The 21,015-nt window shown below is 34.4% G+C and overlaps 1 protein-coding gene across 1 annotated transcript; it reads left to right on the top strand.

Moving 5' to 3' along the window:
- The first annotated feature begins 1,108 nt into the window (after window positions 1–1,108).
- On the top strand, window positions 1,109–12,245 carry LOC148203352 (uncharacterized). Its single transcript, XM_088106028.1, is given in 8 exon segments — window positions 1,109–1,456; window positions 1,660–2,866; window positions 2,868–2,913; window positions 5,909–6,103; window positions 6,998–7,904; window positions 8,345–10,678; window positions 10,680–10,914; window positions 11,697–12,245. Coding segments are annotated over 7 exon segments (4,866 nt in total). The 5' UTR covers window positions 1,109–1,456; window positions 1,660–1,747; the 3' UTR covers window positions 11,727–12,245.
- Window positions 12,246–21,015: the final 8,770 nt, after the last annotated feature.

Here is a 21,015-nt window from a genome sequence, read left to right on the forward strand (position 1 = left end):
ATCATAAAATATTTGACATTTAACCGAACTAAAATAATAAAAATAAAATTATTTCTTTTTATTTATTTGAGGGAAAGATAAAGTTGAAAATATAAAAGTTTATTGTCGAGCTAAATTAATATTAACATTTTAATTTTCTAAGTACTATTTGAAATGTGTATTTAATTATCTTTTATATTTTTAACGTTTCTATTATTTTGAAAATATTAAAACAGTCTAATGAAAATTATTTTAACAATTTTTCTTAAATAATACAAAAACTAAAGATAACGAATAATAAAGAAAAATATGTTTTTATATTAGTTAGTAAAGGAAATACTTATCTAATTGAACCCTTAACCTTAAGAGTTAAAATTTTTATGTAAAAATATATAAAACAAATAAAAATAGTAAAAAGAGTAAAAGTAATAAATATAGACCTAACATCTATTTTATTTGTTGAAATTGATAATACACAAAAAAAATTTCTAATAAAAAATAAGAAAAAAAGTAATATGTGTGAATTTTATAAATATAAAATAAATTAAACAATTAGAAAAAGAAAAAATAAAACAATATATATATTAATATTAGATTATTTAATTAATTATAAATATTTTAATAATTTAAATAAAACAAGATAATAATAAAATATATATTGACAGATTAAAACGAGACTAGATAAATATTTTTTAAATATCCGTTTTTATATTTAATTAAAAAAATCGAATATTACTTATATTTTAGGGTTAAATATGTTTTTAGTCCCTAAACTATTGACCGTTTCTGGTTTTCGTCCCTCTTCCAAAGTAAGGTACAATTTGGTCCTCAATCTTTAAAAAACGTGTTTTTTCGACTAAAACGAGGACTAAAAACAAAATTTTGAAGACTAAAACGAACGTTTTTTTAAAGAATTAGGACCAAATTGTACCTTACTTTGGAAGAGGGACGAAAACCAAAAACGACCAATAGTTTAGGGACTAAAAACATATTTAACCCTATATTTTATACTGATAATATTATTCAATTAATAAGAAAATGTTTCATCAAATAGAAGAGTTTGAAGAATACCGACCTCATTTAAACTCTCTTTAGGAGAGTCTACTATTTCTTTTTCTAAAAAAAAAAAAAGTGTTTTTCTCGTAGTAACGGTTCTGGGATGCGTTCGGAGCAATTGTTTTTTCAGACATTAATCTATTGTCACTTCCTAATTTCTTCTCCTTCCTTCTTCTCACTAATCACGCACAATAACAATTCCGCGAATCCAAATGTACTTCTTTCCATCCCCTATGCTCTCATAGCTTCCTAGCTAGGGTTTATTTCCCACTCCTCACTCACTCCCAGCAAAACCCTACCCTAGCGATTCCCATTACCCACCAGCTATCATTCCTCTTTGCTCAAACTGTGGCTTCTCTGAAATCGACAGACCAAACGGTGCGTCTTGCTCGCGGCAATTTCCACGATTCAAATATGAAGAGTAAGGGGAGCTGGTTTATCGTGTTTGTAGGAAAATGTTACGAAATAATATGTGACCTTTTCTTGAATGCATTATATTTCTTAATTCGAACCATATATATCCCACTTGCTGAGTTAGTTAATAATACTCTGTTGCTTCTGGTTGTTTTGCTTGCTTTGCTCCTTAGTTGTTTCATTCACTTTATCGTTGCACATGTTTTTCAGGGTATCCGATATTGGAAGCAGTGAAGATTGTGATTTTGGAGTTTCTTTGTTGCTAGTTTATGTTAAATAGAAAGTTTGCATTCGAATTATGTATAGTCAAGTGAATCGTGGTTCTCATATCGGGCAGAGTCCCGTCCCTCCGGTGCTGCCGCCTCCACCACCACCGCCTCAGTATCAGCAGGCTCCGCCGCATTTCCATCAGTTCCCACCCCCTAACGTTGGTGGTCCTCCTCCTCCACCGCCTAACGTTGGTGGTCTACCACCACCACCACCACCCCCTCATCATGTTTATTTAAATGGACCTCCCCCTCCTCCTCCTCCACCGCGTCCTAATTCTTCTTCCCCAATTCCCATGAACCTTCCCGTTCAAGGTTCACATAATGTGATGCCAAATACTGGACAATCCTACCCTATCCCTTCTCAATTACACCAGGGGAACACCGTGACACCGCAAACATCTTGGGCTCCAGGACCACCGCCTAGAGTATTGCCACCACCACCACCACCTCCACCTCATCCTCCCTCGGCTTCCCAAGGTCAAATTTTGTATAACCCTTCTTTCCATGGTCCACCTCTGCAGCCCGGTGATGTTCAGAATCTGCATAATGCTCCTCCACCACCACCCCATTCAACAGGTTATTTCCATTCAGCTGTTGGGAATTACCGAGTGCCTCCTGGTATTCCCCCACCGTTGCCATTGTCTCCACCACCTGCTCTTCCCGCTCCACCGCCTCCTCCTCTTAATGCTCCGGTAACCTCCTCCTCCTCCTCAAATGTTGCAGATGACCCTAAATCTGTGAAGACTGTGGATTTGGTTGATGGAGTTGTAGCTTTTCTTCCATCTGGTATTGCACCTGTACATGGTTCTGATTCTAAACGGGACGGTCCAAATTGTAGAGAGGTTGCTGATGCTGAAAAAGATGAGGATCTTCCCCCACCTAAGCCAACGGAAGAAAATACTGTACTGAAGATAGAAGCTTTGTGTCAGCTTATTGCTGAGAAGGGAGCTGATTTTGAAGATAAGATTCGTCGAGATGAATTCCAAAATCCTGAATATGTATTTTTGTTTGGCGGAGACCCAGGAACTGAGGCTGCAATTTCTAACACTTATTTCCTGTGGATGAAGAAGAAATATAATTTAGATACTGGATGGCATGAAAAGAAAAGGCAACCAGAGAGATTGTACTCTTCAGGTGAGCAGTATAACCCTGCATGTTGCAACTGGGAGTGCTGATTCTGACATGGAAATGGAAGGTTAGTTTTCTTATGATCCTGAAATTGAAAACTAATATTTAACACTTTTTATGTTTGAGGTATTAAATTATGACATCTCCTGATTCTAGTCCAGCATTGGTTTGGGTATGCTGTTACGTATTCTTAACATGAAAGTCCTTGTAGTTTGTATTGATTTTGTTATAATTATAGAAATAAGGAACTAATCCTATGTAATAAAAAAAAATCTAGATTGTATATGTATTTTAGAAGTGATTTTATTTATTAGCCTAACGCATAAACAAATATCTGTTGAAACTACTAGGACACTTCTTCTCAGTCATCTTCCTCACCATTTTTGGGGGTCCTTATGACATGTTCTGTCATTAACCGAATGTCATCTGTCTTTAATGACAGGGTACCCTGTATGTAGTCTTTCTCCACATGTTCTTGGCACCATATGTTTCGTACATAACCTCACACTTGATTGTGATAGACTTTCTCCTCTGTCATTCAAATATGTCTTCGTGGGATATCATTGCCTTCAAAAAGGGTATCGATATTTCCCTCCCAGTATTTATAGGTATTTTGTGTCTACTAATGCCTCTTTCTTTGAGTCTGTTCTACATTATCCTATTGTTCGTTCCAATGATGACATTTGTGGTCACTTTCCGACTGCTATCATTCTTCCTTCATCACCATTAGATGACTGTTAAAACATGGGATGCTTTTCCAACACCTATTTAGGAATATCATCGCCTATTGAAATTCCAGTACGATATCCCTCTTCGATGAGTAAAGATACAATGGAGGCCAAGCTCGATCCCTCCTCGACACCATCTACCGCATTGGACTCAGTGTTATAATCAATCTGTTATGGTAGTGCCATGGCGGAAATTGGTTGTAGATTTATAGCCTGTGGCCACAACATGGTGGTGATTGTGGGTTTCTCATGGCGGCCGCTTTTTGCATCATGAAATGCAAAGATAGAATGGAGATGGCCAAAAAGGCGGCAGGCATGCAACTTCTATCTGAAAACGAAGGAGGTAGATGTGCAGCAGTGCATGAGAGAAACCCTAATGTGTAGCAACGGATGAGTATTAGTATTATCTGTTTGTCTATAGTATTGTAATGATCTGTAATTTGTTTTAATTATTTTTCAGGTGTCTTTTTTTCTTTCATTTTCTAGATTAGTTACAATTATAGGATGATTAGTTACAATTATAGGATGAATAGTTACAGTTTATTTTATCTTCTGCACAAAACTGAGATGATTGAGGCTCATCCTGTACCTGTGGCATCTACCTGCAAACTCTCCAAGATTGATTCTACTTCTTTTTCTGATCCTTCTCTATCATTCTGTTGTTGGATCACTTCAGTATGCCACTATCACTAGGCCTGACATAAGCTACGTTGTCAGCAAAGTTTGTCACTCTTTTTGTGCAGCCTCTTCCTCCACTCCTTTCTCCATCACCTCCATGTGTGATGCTGATTGGGCATCTAATGTTGATGACCAGAAGTCTACATCTGGTTCTACTAGTTTCCATGGTCCCAACCTGATTTTTTGGTGGTCTCACAAACAGCGAATCATTGCTCGTTCCAGCACTGAAGCTGAGTACTGTATCATGGCCATGAATTTGTTGAATTTTTCTAGATACAGGCTCTTTTGATAGAGTTCCATATCCCCTTTTCCACTCTGGTCATCCTATGTGACAACCAAAGTGGTGTGGCTATCGCTCATAATCCTGTTTTTCACTCCAAGACTAAACATATGAAGATTGATGTCTTCTCTGTTTTTGATCAAGTGTTGTCCAAGCAGTTACAGGTTTCTCACATCCCAAGTGTTGACCAATGGGCTGATGTTCTTAACAAACCTTTTGTCCAACTATTGTTTTCATTTTCTTAGAAGCAAACTCAATGTGCAAGTTCTTTCAAATCCCTCACCTTGAATTTGAGGGGGAATATTAGTGATATTTTTTTGTCTATAGTATTGTAACTATCTGCAGTTTGTTTCAGGTGTCTTTGTTTATTTTATTTCTTAGATTAGTTACAATTATAGGAAGTTACATTGGTTTGTAACTGCTGCAAACCTCTCTCAACTGCTATGCAACTTCTTCTCTTTTATATGTTTTGCTACAGAACAGAATTGTAATTTATCTTTTAGAGACTGTTAATACAGCCTGCACCACCTTTCCAGTCCGTGAGAGGAACCTATTATTCTCTTTGTTTTCTCTTAATCTTTTGTCGGGTTATCAAGGCCCAATAAAAAAACATTACAGTTTAACCTACCCTACCTACAATACAATAGCCTCTTATTCTTTGTTTTTCAATCCCTGCATTTCTGTTGATGCTTCTGTTTGCCACTAGTCGTTGTTGAGATCTCACTACTGCCACCACTGACATTATTACAATTATATTTGTATGTTTTTTTTTTCGAATTATCTATATGCATATTGTTAAGAAGTGAACTTTAAGTGTAACTCAATCCTACAGAATTGGTTTGTAAGGTGAAGTTTGCACACACATATATACTCTAAATTGACTTTATTTCTAGTCGATGTGAGACTTCCAACACACTTCTCTCAAGCCGAGGTTTATACATCTCATGCATGGGACTAGACACTAATGGGTGGTCCTACAACGACTTGATATTAGATGGAACAATATGTCCAACAAACAACAAATTTCGTTAGGATAGACTCGGAACCTGGCTCTGATATCATGTTAATACGTGGACTTTATGCCCAACTCAACCCTACAAAGCCAACTTGTAAGGTGAGGTTTCACATTGATTAGAGATAAGACCAATTTAGAGTATATAAGTGGGTGCAAACCTCACCTTACAAGCTGGTTTTGTGGGGTTGAGTTAGACTTAAAGTTCACTTCTTAATAGGAGGGACCAAACCTTGTCTCCCAATACCTTTTTGGATTACTTTGTAATTTTTATTTGATAAATAGTTCAAACTATGACACAAATAAAAATTCATATTAGATGAGCCTGATCTGGTTTGTTTTATTTCTCTATGGATGGGTTAAGATGATATCACACTTTCTGACAAGGACCAAGGTTCAAACTTTGCAACTGAAGCCCTAAATCGAGATGATGAAGTGCATAGAGTGAATCAGAATCTAGCGCAGGTGCAGAAATTATCAGAGAATGACCCTGACAGGGTCATCTCATCCTGCAGTCCATCATACTTTGGATCCATGGGAGTCAGCAAACAGAATGAAGGTTTCATTTCAGAAAAGCCTTTTTTCTCTATGTTTAATTACTTTTAGATACTTTTTAATCAAGTTTCTATTTAACATGTTTTTCTTTATTCAATCAAGTCAGTAATGCTGGTGATAGACATATGTCAAAAGTTTTGGGACACAGAATTTAATTTAGTACTTAAATTTAATCAAAAGTTTCTATTACACTGAAAGTTTAAGTACTTAAATTTGGTATTTAATTTAGTGTTTTGATATCTTTCTCGCTTTAAACACTGAATTTAACTTGACAGTTTGAGGATTGACATAAGAAACTGTAAAAAAGACTTGTAGAAATTACACAGAAGTCCTGTCAATTGATGGACTGTGGTAACTCAACATTCTCGTTTTTTCAGGCATAAAAGAGTAAATACAAGAATTGAATTAATTAGTAGAACTCCAATATTTTGTCTGATACACAACTCCCATAAGTTCCGATGATTATTAATTATTTTTACTATTTCCAACAGATTCATGCAGTGCACTGAATTTAGTAATTATTTGCAGAACAGAATTTCATTTAATATCCATGTAGTTTTTTTTTTTGTCAACTTGTTTCATTTCATTAAATATTTTTCCGTAAGTTAGAGGTGAATAACTAACTATATTTCTCCTTATATAATTGAAGGGAGGATAGGTTTGCCAACTCATTGTTCATGATCACTATATGTGGTTTATTTGCTCCTTTTTCACTGAATTAAAAAATGATTACTTTGATCTCATTTTTTATGTAGCCGGTCAGAATTCAGAAGTGGTAGAATATTAATAGAGTTGACTTTGGTATTAGATGTCAAATTCATTCTATGGCTAACTCTAATATATTGCTTTATTAAAACAAAATATTGTTTGTGTTAATAAAGCTCTTTACTAAATACAGGACCCGAGATTTTATCTGATCTGGAGCACAGGAAATCTGTAAGACCAGTTACCAAGGTTCCAAGTCTTGAGAATGACTCCACTGAAGTGGCTGAGTTATCCTTGGGCAAGGCTTTGGAGGAAGCTGCAACTTGTGTTGATGATGATTTTGTGTGTACTGTTCCTTCTGATCACAATAAAACCTCTACTACTAATAGGGATTATGGGACACTCCTAGCGAGTGGCAGCCCTATAAGACTTCTTCAAGATTATGCTTCTGATGACACTTCAGCTAATGGGGATGAAAGCAATGCTGCAGATGCTAACGTTTTCACATTCTCAGAAGGTGTTGATACTGGTGTTTCAGCAGTCCATAAAGATTCTGGGAGTCATATGGAGATTGGTATTGGATCTAAGAGTCCCGCCAGTACTCAAAAGGGGTTTGGGTCACTCTCCAGAACATCACAGGGTGGTTTAGAAATATCTACACATTTATTACAAGAGTCTAAGAAAACTCGCAACCGAAAAAAATCTGTCTCACATTGGAGTAGTGATGGATGTGTTGACCATAACCTTGAAAATCAGATGTCTGTTAATTTTGCTTCATCGGTGGAAGCTTCCAAGGGCAAAGATAGATTAGAGGATACTGCCATTGACAGTGGTAGTAGAAGTGGTAATGCTGAAAAGGAAGATGAGAGGAAAACCTCAAAATTTGAACTAAATGTTATGAAAGTAGATGAATTCGGAAGACAACTAAGAGAAGGTCTTTCAGATAGTGATTCTGATGATTCATTCCATCACCGGACACGGAGGCTTAATAAAAGAGATAGAAGAAGCTGGAGCCGCAGCCAGTCTCCTCCAGACAGGAGGAGTAGGAGGAATAGGAGGAGTCCTCGGAGGAGAAGAGATAAAAGAAACAGGTCTCGCAGGTACATACTGCTGTTGTGCATTGTAGAATGTCCTTAATTACCTGCTGTTAATGTGGAATCTTATGCCCAAACAATTTGTATTACAATGTACAAGTCTTCCTTTCCTAGGTTATCTGTTCTATGGATGAAACATAAAATCTCTCATGCTAATAGAATCAATTGTCTTTCTTTGCATTTCAAATCTTGATTCTTGATATCTTTAACAATAGCTTTGATGCAATTAATGGAAAATAATAGAATATATATACACGCAGATAGAATATTATAGCATGTGATTGTAATATGAGATTTATGTCTAACCTGAATTCTCATTTGATTCCGCTAGAGTTTAATTCTCTTTTGATTCCGTGAGAGTCACTTGATAGTGATTCTTCTTGACAGCTTTCTATCTTTGTATAGAATACTACTATATATAATTTTTCAAATTTTGTTGGTTACAGCTGGTCACCCCAGCACCGAAGAAGCAGTAGGTCACCGATCTCAAGACGGTCAGGTGACTTTCGTGGTGAGAATGTTAAAAGGGACAAGGATAAGTGCTTTGACTTTCTTCGAGGAAAGTGCTATCGGGGAGCATCTTGCAGGTACATTCACCATGAATCTGACATGAATGCTACTTCAAGGCGCTATAAGAATAAACATGATCTGGAAGTCAGTTATTGTGGAAAAGAATCAAAGACTAATGGAGACATGACGAATATTTCTTCTAAAGTGTTTGATAATGAGCATGATGGAGTTAGAAGTCAGGATGATGATCTTAGCCTGAATGTGACTAGCCAGGAAGTAGTGCAGAAAAAAGAAGATTCAGGGAGGAATGTTGTTGCATCAACTATCATTCATCTTGATGGCCAATCAGTTAATAGCAATCTAGGTAAATCTAAATCTATCAGAGAGGTTGCTCCTGAAATGCAGGAAACCATTGATGTGAGGGAGGATCCAAGGAATTCAATCCATGGGAATGATAGTTCGGAAGCAGGTGATTCTCAACAGCAACACATAGTTGAAGGCTTTAACCCTGATGCTTTAGGCCATGATAATACTTCTAAATCATCTGGTACATATAAAGATGTCATTCCCTCAGGAGATGGTCTTTTTGCTCAGAAAATGCAACTCAGTGTTTCTGCTGCTGGAATTCAGGAACAATCGTGTTATCCATCTCAGCATGTAAATGCATCCTATGTGACTGATGCATCACCTGATAAAAGATCAACTGTTTCTACTAGTGTTACTGAAGTTCCTGACAGTGTCACATCAGAGCAGGCTTCAAAAGAGTTACCTCCACAGTGTGACTCTTCAGTGGAATTTCCACGTCATAATTACCAGGTGTCTGCACCTGTTGTTTCACATTCCCCTGGCGAAAATCCTGCGCACATGCCACAAATTTCAAGGCAGTATAATGTGATGCAACAAAGGGCATTCTTTCCTTTCCAATCCACTGCCAGAGAAAAGTTTGAACCTTACCCAGCTCCTTTACACATGCAGAATGCTCACTTCAATGTACCACCTAATAGCTCTTGGACATCATTGCCATTGCCACCACCACTGCCACCACTGCCACCGCCACCATCACTGCCACCGCCGCCATCAACAATGGTGTATGATCCCAATGTAAACTTAGGAGTTGTAAAATCATATATTTCTTCTGAATTTATTCAGAGTCAAATGCATTCAAGAACTGACTTTGTTTCCCAGACTTCCATGAAGCCTTTACCGAGTTGCTCTGAGAATTCTGATTTTCATGATAAAGCATACCCTCCTATGCAGGACCATTCACGGACTTTTATGCTTACTGAACCTTTCTCTCCAAAGCAACTTCCTCAAGGGAACCCAGCTAGTCAATTACTTTCAGGATCTAGTCTCAACGGAGATGAATTTCATAATCAACTTCCATTGCAGGATTCAAAATTTTCCAGTGCCACATCATTTGGCAGCTTGCAGCCTCAACAAAATCAATTTTCCTGGAAATCGGATGTGAACAGACTACAACCTTCTCTGGGTGGCAAGTTACCTGCCGAAGGACATTTTATGACATCCTCACACATTGATTCATCATCACAAAAACAACAATCAATGTACAATTTTCAGTGTTCTGTATCCGAGGCTAATTTGGGTGTGCCTGGGGAGACTGCTACTGTTTCCAGATATCCACCTGATTTTCTGGATAGCAGTCATTCAACTTCTCTTCCACCATTTAGTGGATCAAGAATATCTGCTCACTATAATCCTTATGCATCAACCTTTGAGAAACCACTAAGTTCCAAATTTAGTTCAAGTATTTTTAGACAGGAAAGTGAAATAGTCCATGGTAACAATTATGCTTCTTCTAGATTGAACCATACTACGGTAAATGGGGAGGGTGATGGTGGGGTTGGATCAAGACATTCGGCATCTGCACCAAAATCGGGTAGAGCTCTTGGTCAGATTTTGCCTAGGTCTGGTGGTGACCAATATGATCCACTTTTTGACAGCATTGAACCATCATCTTCTTTGAGAAAAACTGATTTTGATCAGAAGCAGGAAGTCACAGGTGAATCCAATGTCAGCCTAAGGCCCAAAAGTTCTTACATTTCTTTGGATGTGGATGAGAAAAACAAGGAGGAGGAGGTTGGGGCTGTTGCCTCTACCACTTCTCAAAATAATGATGAGTACAGTGAGACAGCGGATGCAGAAGTTGGTGCTATTGAAAATGAGAGCGTAAGTGATGATGTGGATGTTGCAAAAGTGACTACAAAGGAGGTTGATATTAATCGGGTCAAGTCTCCTGGAAAAAGAAAAAAGTAAGGATTCCAGATCAATGAAATTGTTCAAAGTTTCCATTGCGAACTTTGTAAAGGAGGTTTTGAAACCATCATGGCGACAAGGTAATATGAGTAAGGTTGCTTTTAAAACCATTGTGAAAAAGACCGTGGATAAAGTGTCAGGAGCCATGAAAGGCCACCGTGTACCTAAGTCCCAAGCGAAGATAAGTCAATATATTGATTCATCGCAGCGAAAGTTGACTAAACTTGTGATGGTAATTAATTGATTTTCTCCATCACTTATTTTTATTTTTTTCCCTTATCAGAGCCAAGTAGATAGCTGCTATGGGTATGGTTTTGTGTTTTTGCATCCCTTCGTGAATCTATACTGAGAATTAACAGAGGTCTACATTTTATAAACAAATATGTTCACTGATAAAATGACAAGAGGCTTGATGCACAGACTACCCTGTTTGTCTTGGAATATTATTGTATTTAAATGAAAAGAAAAAATTCTTTGTAACACGTTTGAAAGGATCAGCACTGTTATTTTAACTGCATTTTAGATGTTTCCTTCAGTGATTTTAATTGAAAAGTTGCTTCTATGCTGAAATGTGACTGATTACATAGATCCACAATAAGACAGATTTTAGTGATCTACTGAACTTCACCTGTGGTCTAACTTCCAAAGATTTTTATATGCAAGAAGAACTACCATTTTCTTTATTTTAAAAAAAGAAATTGGAGATGGGAAGCATTATATTTGAATTGCTTTACAAAAAAATTTTAGCCACGGGTCAAATTTTAGACAGATTTTAGTGATCTACTGAACTTCACCTGTGGTCTAACTTCCAAAGATTTTTTATGCAAGAAGAACTACCATTTTCTTTTATTTTAAAAAAAAAATTGGAGATGGGAAGCATTATATTTGAATTGCTTTACAAAAAAATTTTAGCCACGGGTCAAACTGGGATAGTTGATTTGATTATAACAATATGCCTAAGTGGTAATATTCAAATTGCCTTTAGTGATGTTCTATTCCCTACATTTTCGGCAGGGTTATGTTGACAAGTATGTGAAGGTATGAAAGTGAACTATGCCAATGTTTCTCCAACATTCAAAGTCAATGGGCATTTCAACAGGAGGGCATGGCATCTCAACAGGGAACATCGGTACTTCCCTGGAGTTGTCTACTCTCAATATTAAAGGCGCACTGGATTGGTGTGAAAATGGTTGGTCAACATTCCAGTTCCTGAAGAATTTTTGGTTGCCCCCGATATGTATGTATTGTATTTCTCCTTGTTACTCTTGTGATTTGCTTTTTATGTTATAGATTCAACTCCGTGTTATTTTGAAGTGTTATGATGAATATCACGAAGTTGGAATTAGTTTACTCTTGTAGCTTTTTTTAAGCTAATAGCTAGAAGGAATTGCATGTAAAAATACTATAAGAAAACTGTAAATTTGTGTTGGTGCCCAATTGTTTCTTTTTAACGTTCCAAACCATCTTGTGGTTTGGCAGACACTAAGTTTTTCCTTTTATTGGTGACCTCATCAAATATCTTCCCCAAACAGAACCATGGAAATAGAAGCAGCTTTTCTTACAGAGACGCTGTTAATCAAATTTGTTTTTAATCGCGGAGAATTTGGGATGCTTTATTACATTCTGGTTAATTATAATGCAAAATGACAATGGTCTCTTCATTTATCACAGAAACTGGCATTCAATTGGAGGGGGAGTTGAACTAAGTTCTCCCCTGGTCAGAAAGCCAGGCCTAGAGTTTACAGGTCTCTTCATTTAGCTTGTCACTTAAGTGCCAACATCACTGGTCTTTGCTGTAAATAGGGCACTAGAGTTTAGCTTGCTTGTGAAAATTTCTCTAACGGAAATATTTCTTGTAAACCTTTTTTCTTGACATAATTTTTTCATCTCTTCGTGGAAGATGATATATTGGTTTGAAATTTTTATTGTTTCCAATGGTAGATGAATCCAGATTCAAATTGTGAATTTTTCCTTGATTTGATTCTTTATGATTAGTAAAATTGATAATGAAAACAGATCCTCCCTCCTAAATATGTTCCACTAGACATAGCAAATCATCGTCAGAGGCGATTGCCTGAGGACAATGTTCCAGTTTTCCCCTTTATTTTCTTCTTTCTCTTCTTTCCCTCCCTCACTAGATTTGTTCTACTGGCCACACTGTCAGTTGTCAGAGGTGATACTAGGTGTTGATGCTCTGTTTTTTTGTCAATTTATTTTTATATTAAGTTGTTAAGAAATATGTTTAAAATAAACTTACAAAACAAGCAAAAGTGAAATTCAACTTAGCTGATCAAAGTATGTTCACGACGCAACATGTTACTAGTGATGACATTCTCCTGTGCAAGATGGTACTAGCACCAGCAGGTGCCATTGAATGTCTATATATAATCGAAAAAGGATGGGTGCTATTTGATTATAGTGGCCCCGAATGAGACTTAAGCATATGTCTATATATAATAGATAAGGACGGATTTGTAACAATAATAAAAAAAAAAACAAGAATAAGATTGAAAGAAAGCACTTTTATTCATTTTCAAATCATTACAATTGTCTTGATTCCAAATCAAGGAAGAGCTTTTGTATCACATTTCCTTTTTCTCAAACAAAAAATTAATCTGTTTCAGATAGTGGGTGAATCTCTGTCTTGGTAAACACATTTTGGGATTACCCTTTGAGACTATCTTCTCGATTTTGACCTTCACAACTTCAACAATGTCTCTCATGAAGTGTAGTAATGTTTGTGTTTGGTCCTCCTGTAAATTCTGATGATCAACAAAATGGACAACACTTTGGCTATCGAAAAGTATGGTCACACATTCCTACACAATACGGAACTAAGCTATTATCCCCCTTCAACCATAGTGTCTCTTTTACCCCATTTATGAGTGTGATATGCTCAGCTTGGATAGTAGATAACCACCATTGATTGCAAAGTTGGCTACATTTTAGTATCAATATTTCTTGTATAGTTTGTGTCTACAAACCCTTTTAGCATCTCGCTACGAGTGGATTGTCTATACACTAGATTAGATGATACAATTCCTCTCGCATACCTCAACACCCATTTCAAAGTCTTTCAATGAGTACGTCCATGATTTATCATGAACTTACTAACCACACTCACATCAAGTGTGAGATCCGATTTACTATACATTATCCTATATATTATGCTACCTACTTCATTAATATATGAAATGGTCTTCATCTTCCTCTAACATTCTTTAGAATTAGGAGCTTGGATAATTGAGAGCTTCCAATGATCTTAAACTTGTGCATCTGAAACCTCTCAACCGCCTTCTACTAGTATCCTTGTAGAGATAGATGTAACTTTCCATTTGTTTGATCCCTTCATATGTTCATCCTAAGTATTTGCGTCGTGATATCTTTCATTCCAAAGTTTGAGGTTAATTTTTCTTTATTTCATTTTTACATTGCTTAGCTATAAGGATATTGTCTACATATAAGATCAAGAGCAATGCACACCTTCCTTCTCTTTATAGAATGTAGATACAACTATTATAATTGCTTCTATGAAATATTGTCTTGTATTGAAGACTATTAAATATCTTGTACCATTTCCTTGGACTTTTGTTTCAATTTAGAGATTTCTTTAGAAACACGCATTTCCTTGATATTCTACAAACCCTTCAATAATATATGCTAAAGAGTTCTCTCCACATCCAACAATTTTGACACTATATTATATTGGTTAGCAATTGGCATCAAAATGCTTATTGAACAATGTCTTACCATAGATGAGAAAGATCTCATTATAGTTTGTCCCCTCCACTTATAAAACCTTTTGCCATTCCTTTAGACAATTTGATTCATATCTAGAATGCTCCACCTCAATGTGAACTTTTTCCTTGCCTTTTTCTATATCCAACTATTTTGACACGAGATTGTACTACTACCAATTGACATCAAAATGCTTATTGAACAATGTCTTAACACAAATAATAAAAACTCATTATAGTTTGCCCCTTCCACTTGTGTAAAACTTTTTCCCACTCCTTTAGACAATTTGATCCATAATGGGAATGCCCCACCTGAATGAGTTTTCTCCTTGCCTTTCTTTGGATCTCTACATAGTATAGCTATTCAAGTCTCGTTAAATTTCCAACAACATCCATAGCTTATACTTCTTCACTCCTTTTGCGTATCTAATGAAGACACACCTCTTAACTCCTGTTTCCAATTTATTCTTCTTGACATGTGCAAATGCCAAGGTGCGAAAATCCCTAGATTATCATAATATGCCAGCCTTCTACTCCTACCACCATGGAAGTTTTGCAATGTTGAGCAGATGATGGACTCCTTATTAGATAAATGATAACGTTTGCAACTTCTCCAATAAAAGGACTTGGGCAATTCAACTCTTAGCAACATACACGTCACCCTCTCCAAGATAGGTTTGTTCATTTTCTCAGTCAATTTATCTTGTTGTGTTGTACCCACAACCATCTTTGGTCTCCTTATACATTCTTTCTTGCAAAATCATTAAACCCCTATGAAACAAACTCCAATTCATTGTTTGTTATAAGTACTTTGAATTTGGTACCTTGTTGATTACTTATCATGGTGTATCACTTCCTAAATCTATGAAAAGTTTTGAATCTTACTTTTCAAGATATAGATCCACATATTCCTTAAAGAATCGTCAATGATAATGAGGAAATAAGACCCTTCACCATGGGTTTGAGCTCATGTCGGAGCCATAAGTTTGCACGAGCATGCTTAAGCAGTTTATTAGACAAATGCTTATGATTCTCAAACTTCATTTTATGAGACTTTCTCAATATACAATGATCACTAGAGATGACAATGAATCGAGTCGGGTACAGATAACGTCTACTTATTACCTGACCTGCATGAAAAAACTGTCTCATTACACGTCTTGTTACTTGCTAGATATCTGCATAAAAAAATCTACAAATTTTTTTAACTAGCGAACACTCATTAGATACCTACAAATATTTAAAAAAGAGTTATTTTATGAGTTTTTAAATGAGGTTCAAATTAAATTTCAAAAAAGAAACAAACAAATACTATTTTAAACATACATCCGAATATAAACACATGATAAAAGGATAAAATTATGTAAAAATATCAATCATATTATTTACTAGGATTAGTGAAGAACAAAACACTTCATATTAATAAAACTATAATAGAAAAAGCACTTGTTTTGAGAGATAGATTGACTTGTGTTCTACAGACAAGACAAGATTTTATGCAATGATGGATACACAAAATGAAAAGGCACTTCATTCAAAGACAGGGATCTTACTTTCTCTCTAATTGTGCATATTGTGCTATTGAGGCATTTGTATTATGCAATAAAAGTCAGATGGGCATATCATTAAACACCTTGCGGGCAACATCAAGAACACTAAGCCTTAGATATTGTTAGATATATTATGTTTATCTTTATCTTTTATGTTTAGTTAGTTTGTTATTATTTCTTATTTGTATTTTGGATTTAGTCCATATTTCTTCTTTATAAATAAATGATTCTATGTGTATATTCAACAAGGGAGATTGATGTTATATATAATTTTCACTATATTCAATATGGTATCTAGAGTTTAAGGTTCTTTTAAGAAAATTTTTTTTTGGTTGCCTTTACTAGTACACCTATCTCTGTCAGCGACGACGTTGTTTATCGCTACCGGCGACAACGTCATCTACTGTTTGTCACTATCGGAGTTCCAATTTCGCCTGACGATCACACAATTTTGATCGTCTCTGTCAGGTGACCACCATGTCGTTAATGATGCCTTCATCGAAGCTCTTACGTGCTTTCAGTGCCTTTTGAAGTTGTGGATTTGCTCCCTTTATTTGTTGTGCATGATAAGTCTCGTTTCCTCTTAGCCAACAATTCAAAGCATCAATGTCGCTCTTTTTCCTTAAAGGTTTGTCGTGCGTGGTCGCACGTGCCGTTTCGTCTCAGGAAGCTATTCAAAGTATCGAGGTTGTTATTTTTTCTTTTTCAGGTGTCTTGATTGGATAATATAAGATTTTTAAGGTTTTTCTCTCCTGTTTATTCATGGCTTCTTTCGTTGCAATCTCTTCTGACCTCCTTTTTGTTACCATTGCGTTTGATTCATCCATATATGTTTTTTCTCTTGTGGCAAAGATGATTATTGTAGGCTTATTTATAGCCGTGGTGGCTTTTCAATAATGACCTCTTTACCCAATATATATCAACAATGCATTCCTTAATAGTGATTTGCAAGAAGAGATTTATATGGAGCAACTTCCTAAATTTGTTGCTTAAGGAAAATTTTCTGGGTTGGTATTTTGTGTTCTATGTTGTCTTCACATATCATTAACAATTTAGTGTCACTTGAGTACAAAAATAGATATTTTCACTAAGTCTTTAATTATATTAGTAACAAGTTTGGTACATACGATTTGTATACATCAGCTTGTGAGGGAGTGTTAAATATATTATGTTTATCTTATCTTTATCTTGTATGTTTAATTAGTTTCTTATTATTTCTTATTTGTATTTTGGGCTTAGCTCATATTTCTTCTATTATAAATAGAGGATCTTATGTGTATATTTAACAAGAGAGATTAATCCTATATACAAGTTTGACTATATTCAACAAATACAAATGGATTAAGGAAGTAACCACATACACATAATGCTCACTAGTACAAAAACAACGTACAACGTCGAATATTTTTGGCCTTTCACGTCGAATTCGAGATCGACGTCATATCGAGAGACGTTAACTTGACGTCGAACATAGAACAATTCGACGTTAATCAAATTAACATCGAATTTTGTCAATATTCGACATTAATCAATTTTTTGTTTTGTTTTTGTTTTAATTAATTGTGATCCTTTCTTACAACTCTACGATACCTAAAATGCAGAAAAACAACAAATTTCAGTTTTTGATATTTTATAAAGCATGAACTATGAACGTGTAGTGTAGTATCAACAACAAACAATAAACAAGTTCAATCAAACAACTGCAACAAACAAGTTCAACCAAATAAAAACAACAAACAAGTTAAAAAAAAAACAAACAAGTTCAACAAATAAGTTCTTCAAAACGAAAACTAACCTTCAAAAGTAGGTTCGTCGAAATAAAGTATTGCCACCAGTGAGAGAGAAAACAGAATGTGCTTAAGAAGGACAAAAACACGAAAATAATCGGTCAAAACAAACGAAAATCATACCTAAAGTAGTTAAATAACATGCATTTATAACAAATGAAATAAAGATTACATGTGATGGTCGTCAAAATTTGTTCTAGAAAAGTTTGAGTAAAGAAGAAGGTATCGCGCGCTAAGATAAAGTGAATGAATTTTCAATCTTCCGCTCAAATTTTTATTGAATTCACTAACCTTTTAACGTCTAACGTTGGGGCATTCGACGTTTTATATCCTTTTGATGTCTAATTCTAGCAAATTCAACGTCATACGTAAATACATTTTCACCTTTGGGCCAAACATTTTATCAAAATTTACCCAATATAACAAATTGACGTCGAATTACAAATCTAAACGACGTCTAATAATTGCATTTATTTACAAAAATGTCACTGGTCATTTTTAACGTTGGTTATTCAGTGGTTGGACGTTGAACGCGCGACGTTATACGCTGTTTTTGCACTAATAGCTTAATCAAACACCCACCTACTCTAACACATTTCAATCATTTCGATATACATCATGCTATTGGTATTGGGTTCAATCACTATCTATGAGAAACTCATACCCATCCACCCAAACATGATTAAGGGAAGATAAAAAACAAGAAGAAACTCGAATAGTAGTAAATCTTTGACACTTGGAATGTCGTAAATCTCTAACAATAGAGAATGAAAAATGCTTTCCAAAATACTTGTCTAACACTTGGACGACGATAGAAAGTGAAAATAAAAAGAACCTAACACGTTAAAATGAATTCTAAATTACCTGCTACCCCCTACTTGTACACAAGTATCAATTATTCGTAACAAATATTATTTGCGAGTACATAAGGGTGTAAGTATTTTTGTCATCTTCAGTGATCACACAATTATAACTCCTTCAACCTATCACCTCCTATTAGGTTTTGCTTCCTTAACTCCATCAAACCCCTTATATTAGGGCCTCAACTTTAGATGCCAAAACTTTGTCTTATGTTGCATCATCTGACTAGTCACATACACATTTATGGTCAAAGTTGAATCCTCTAATATATAAAAACAATATTTTTTCAACCTCCTCACAATTATAAATGCTCCCTTTATAATTTTTCATAATTTTCTCAATTTTGGTCATGAAACCCATAAGATTAAACATACTAAATAACAAAATATTTGAGTTATGGAACATACCTCACTTCTTGCAATAACATTTATGGGTTGTTAAACGTCTTTAAATTGATTAACCTCATGCCTTGCGCCTAACATGCTTGATTGTTCTTCAAAAGAACCATTTTTTTCTTTCAATTTCAAAGAATTCCAAGGTCTCAAATGTGTTGAGTGCATCTTGAGTCCATGACTCATTACTTTGTGTAATAGACACATGCGCCATTAACACCCCTGCAACCTCATCTATCAAACATTATCACAATATCAACATATTCCCTGTTGGACAATATGACTTGAAATGACCTTCTTATTGCAATTATAACACTTAATATTTGTCATTCTTTAGCCAAATACTTTGATGATTTCTTTCCCTTCCACTCTTTTCTCTTCTTCCCCATTGACTTTAAAACATTTAGACTTAATTCATTATCGTCAATTTTAGATTCTTGAAGCTTATGTAGCCATTTAGTCTTAATTAAGATGTCCACCTCCTCTAACTTAATGTTTTGTTCCTTTCGATGGGGATTTCCAATCATCAACATCAGAAGTTCAATTTGCATCACACATATCTATGAGAGAAAATGTTGTAGATGAAAACCATAGGATATAGTACTTTAAGATACCTAAAAACCTTTCAACAGCAATCCAGTGTGATCCCCTAGATTAACCATAATCGGACAAACCTTATTACAACTGATATCAAGATGGTGAGAGTAGCATATTGCAATGCTCGTACAACTAATCGATAAAGAGTGGGATAAGAAAAAATATCATATTTTGGTTTTATTCAAAAGATCTCATATGTACTTGCTCGCATGAAAGTTATTACTTTAAAATTTATATAAAACAAAAGTATAGAAATGTAGACATAATTAAAATTTTTATTTTTAAATTTTATTTCTTAAGAAAACAAAAGGTTTAATTAGTCATTTGGTTTATGTTTTTGTTCAAAATGTCAAATTAGTTCTTTAGTTTTTTAGTCCATGATTTGTGAAAATTGATATAATTTGGTTTTCATTTGTGAAAAATTATCACTGGTTTTACATTAACACTAACATTATATTAATTACACCAACAAAACAAAGCATCCTTATTTTCAACTTCAATTTTGATGAATATTTTTTCATCTATTTCAAGAAATTTAACAGAAAGAATTAAATTATATCAATTTTTCACAATTCAAGATTAAATTGCATAAGCTTTCATAAATCAGATCAAATTGATACTAAAAAATATTGGAAGAAGTAACTCAACATTTTTGAAGGAGAAAATGGATGGAATGACTAATTAAACCAAAACAAAATTAGTTATTACATCTATAACTTTAATGTGTGTATAATAAATAACTTGTTCTATTATATGATTTTTATAATGAATAAATTTATATAAAATAATAATAATAATATATTATTTATAAGAAATTATAAGACACCATAATAAAAAAAATGTGGACACCCGTTTGCATATTGTGTTGTATTTCACTAATTTGTGTGTATTCACTTTTTTTTACAAGTAAAAATGTATTAAATAATGTTATCAAAATGAAAAATATTAATAAATGAAGAGCTTTTATATTTCTTTATTATGTAAATTGTTCTTTTATTGTGAATAATTATATAAGTTTAAAAATAGTTACTAAGAGTAATATTGAAAAATAGTTTTTTATTTTTAATAATTATTTCAATTTAGAATTAAGTTAGTTATTAAAAAGGTAAAATTGAAAAAAACGGATATTTATTTGAATTTTAAGAAGTAATCATTCAAAGAATAAAACTAGAAAGAAATTGTGGATAAAAAAGTAAATCCAATCGTATAGATTTTTTTATCGTAAATAATTATTTAATTTTAAAAATTGTTACTATAAAATTGAAAATAATTTTTTATTTTGAATAATTATTTAAATTTTAAATACTATTTTTATTAAAATAATAAAATTGAAGAAAAAATTAGAAAATATGAACACTAAAAGAGTAAATTACCTTTGTTGGTATAGACAAAGATAATAATAATAATAA

This window comes from Vigna umbellata, chromosome 2 (genome assembly GCF_029865625.1).
Source record: "Vigna umbellata cultivar VRB3 chromosome 2, Vumbellata_1.0, whole genome shotgun sequence".
NCBI classification, from domain to species: domain Eukaryota; kingdom Viridiplantae; phylum Streptophyta; class Magnoliopsida; order Fabales; family Fabaceae; genus Vigna; species Vigna umbellata.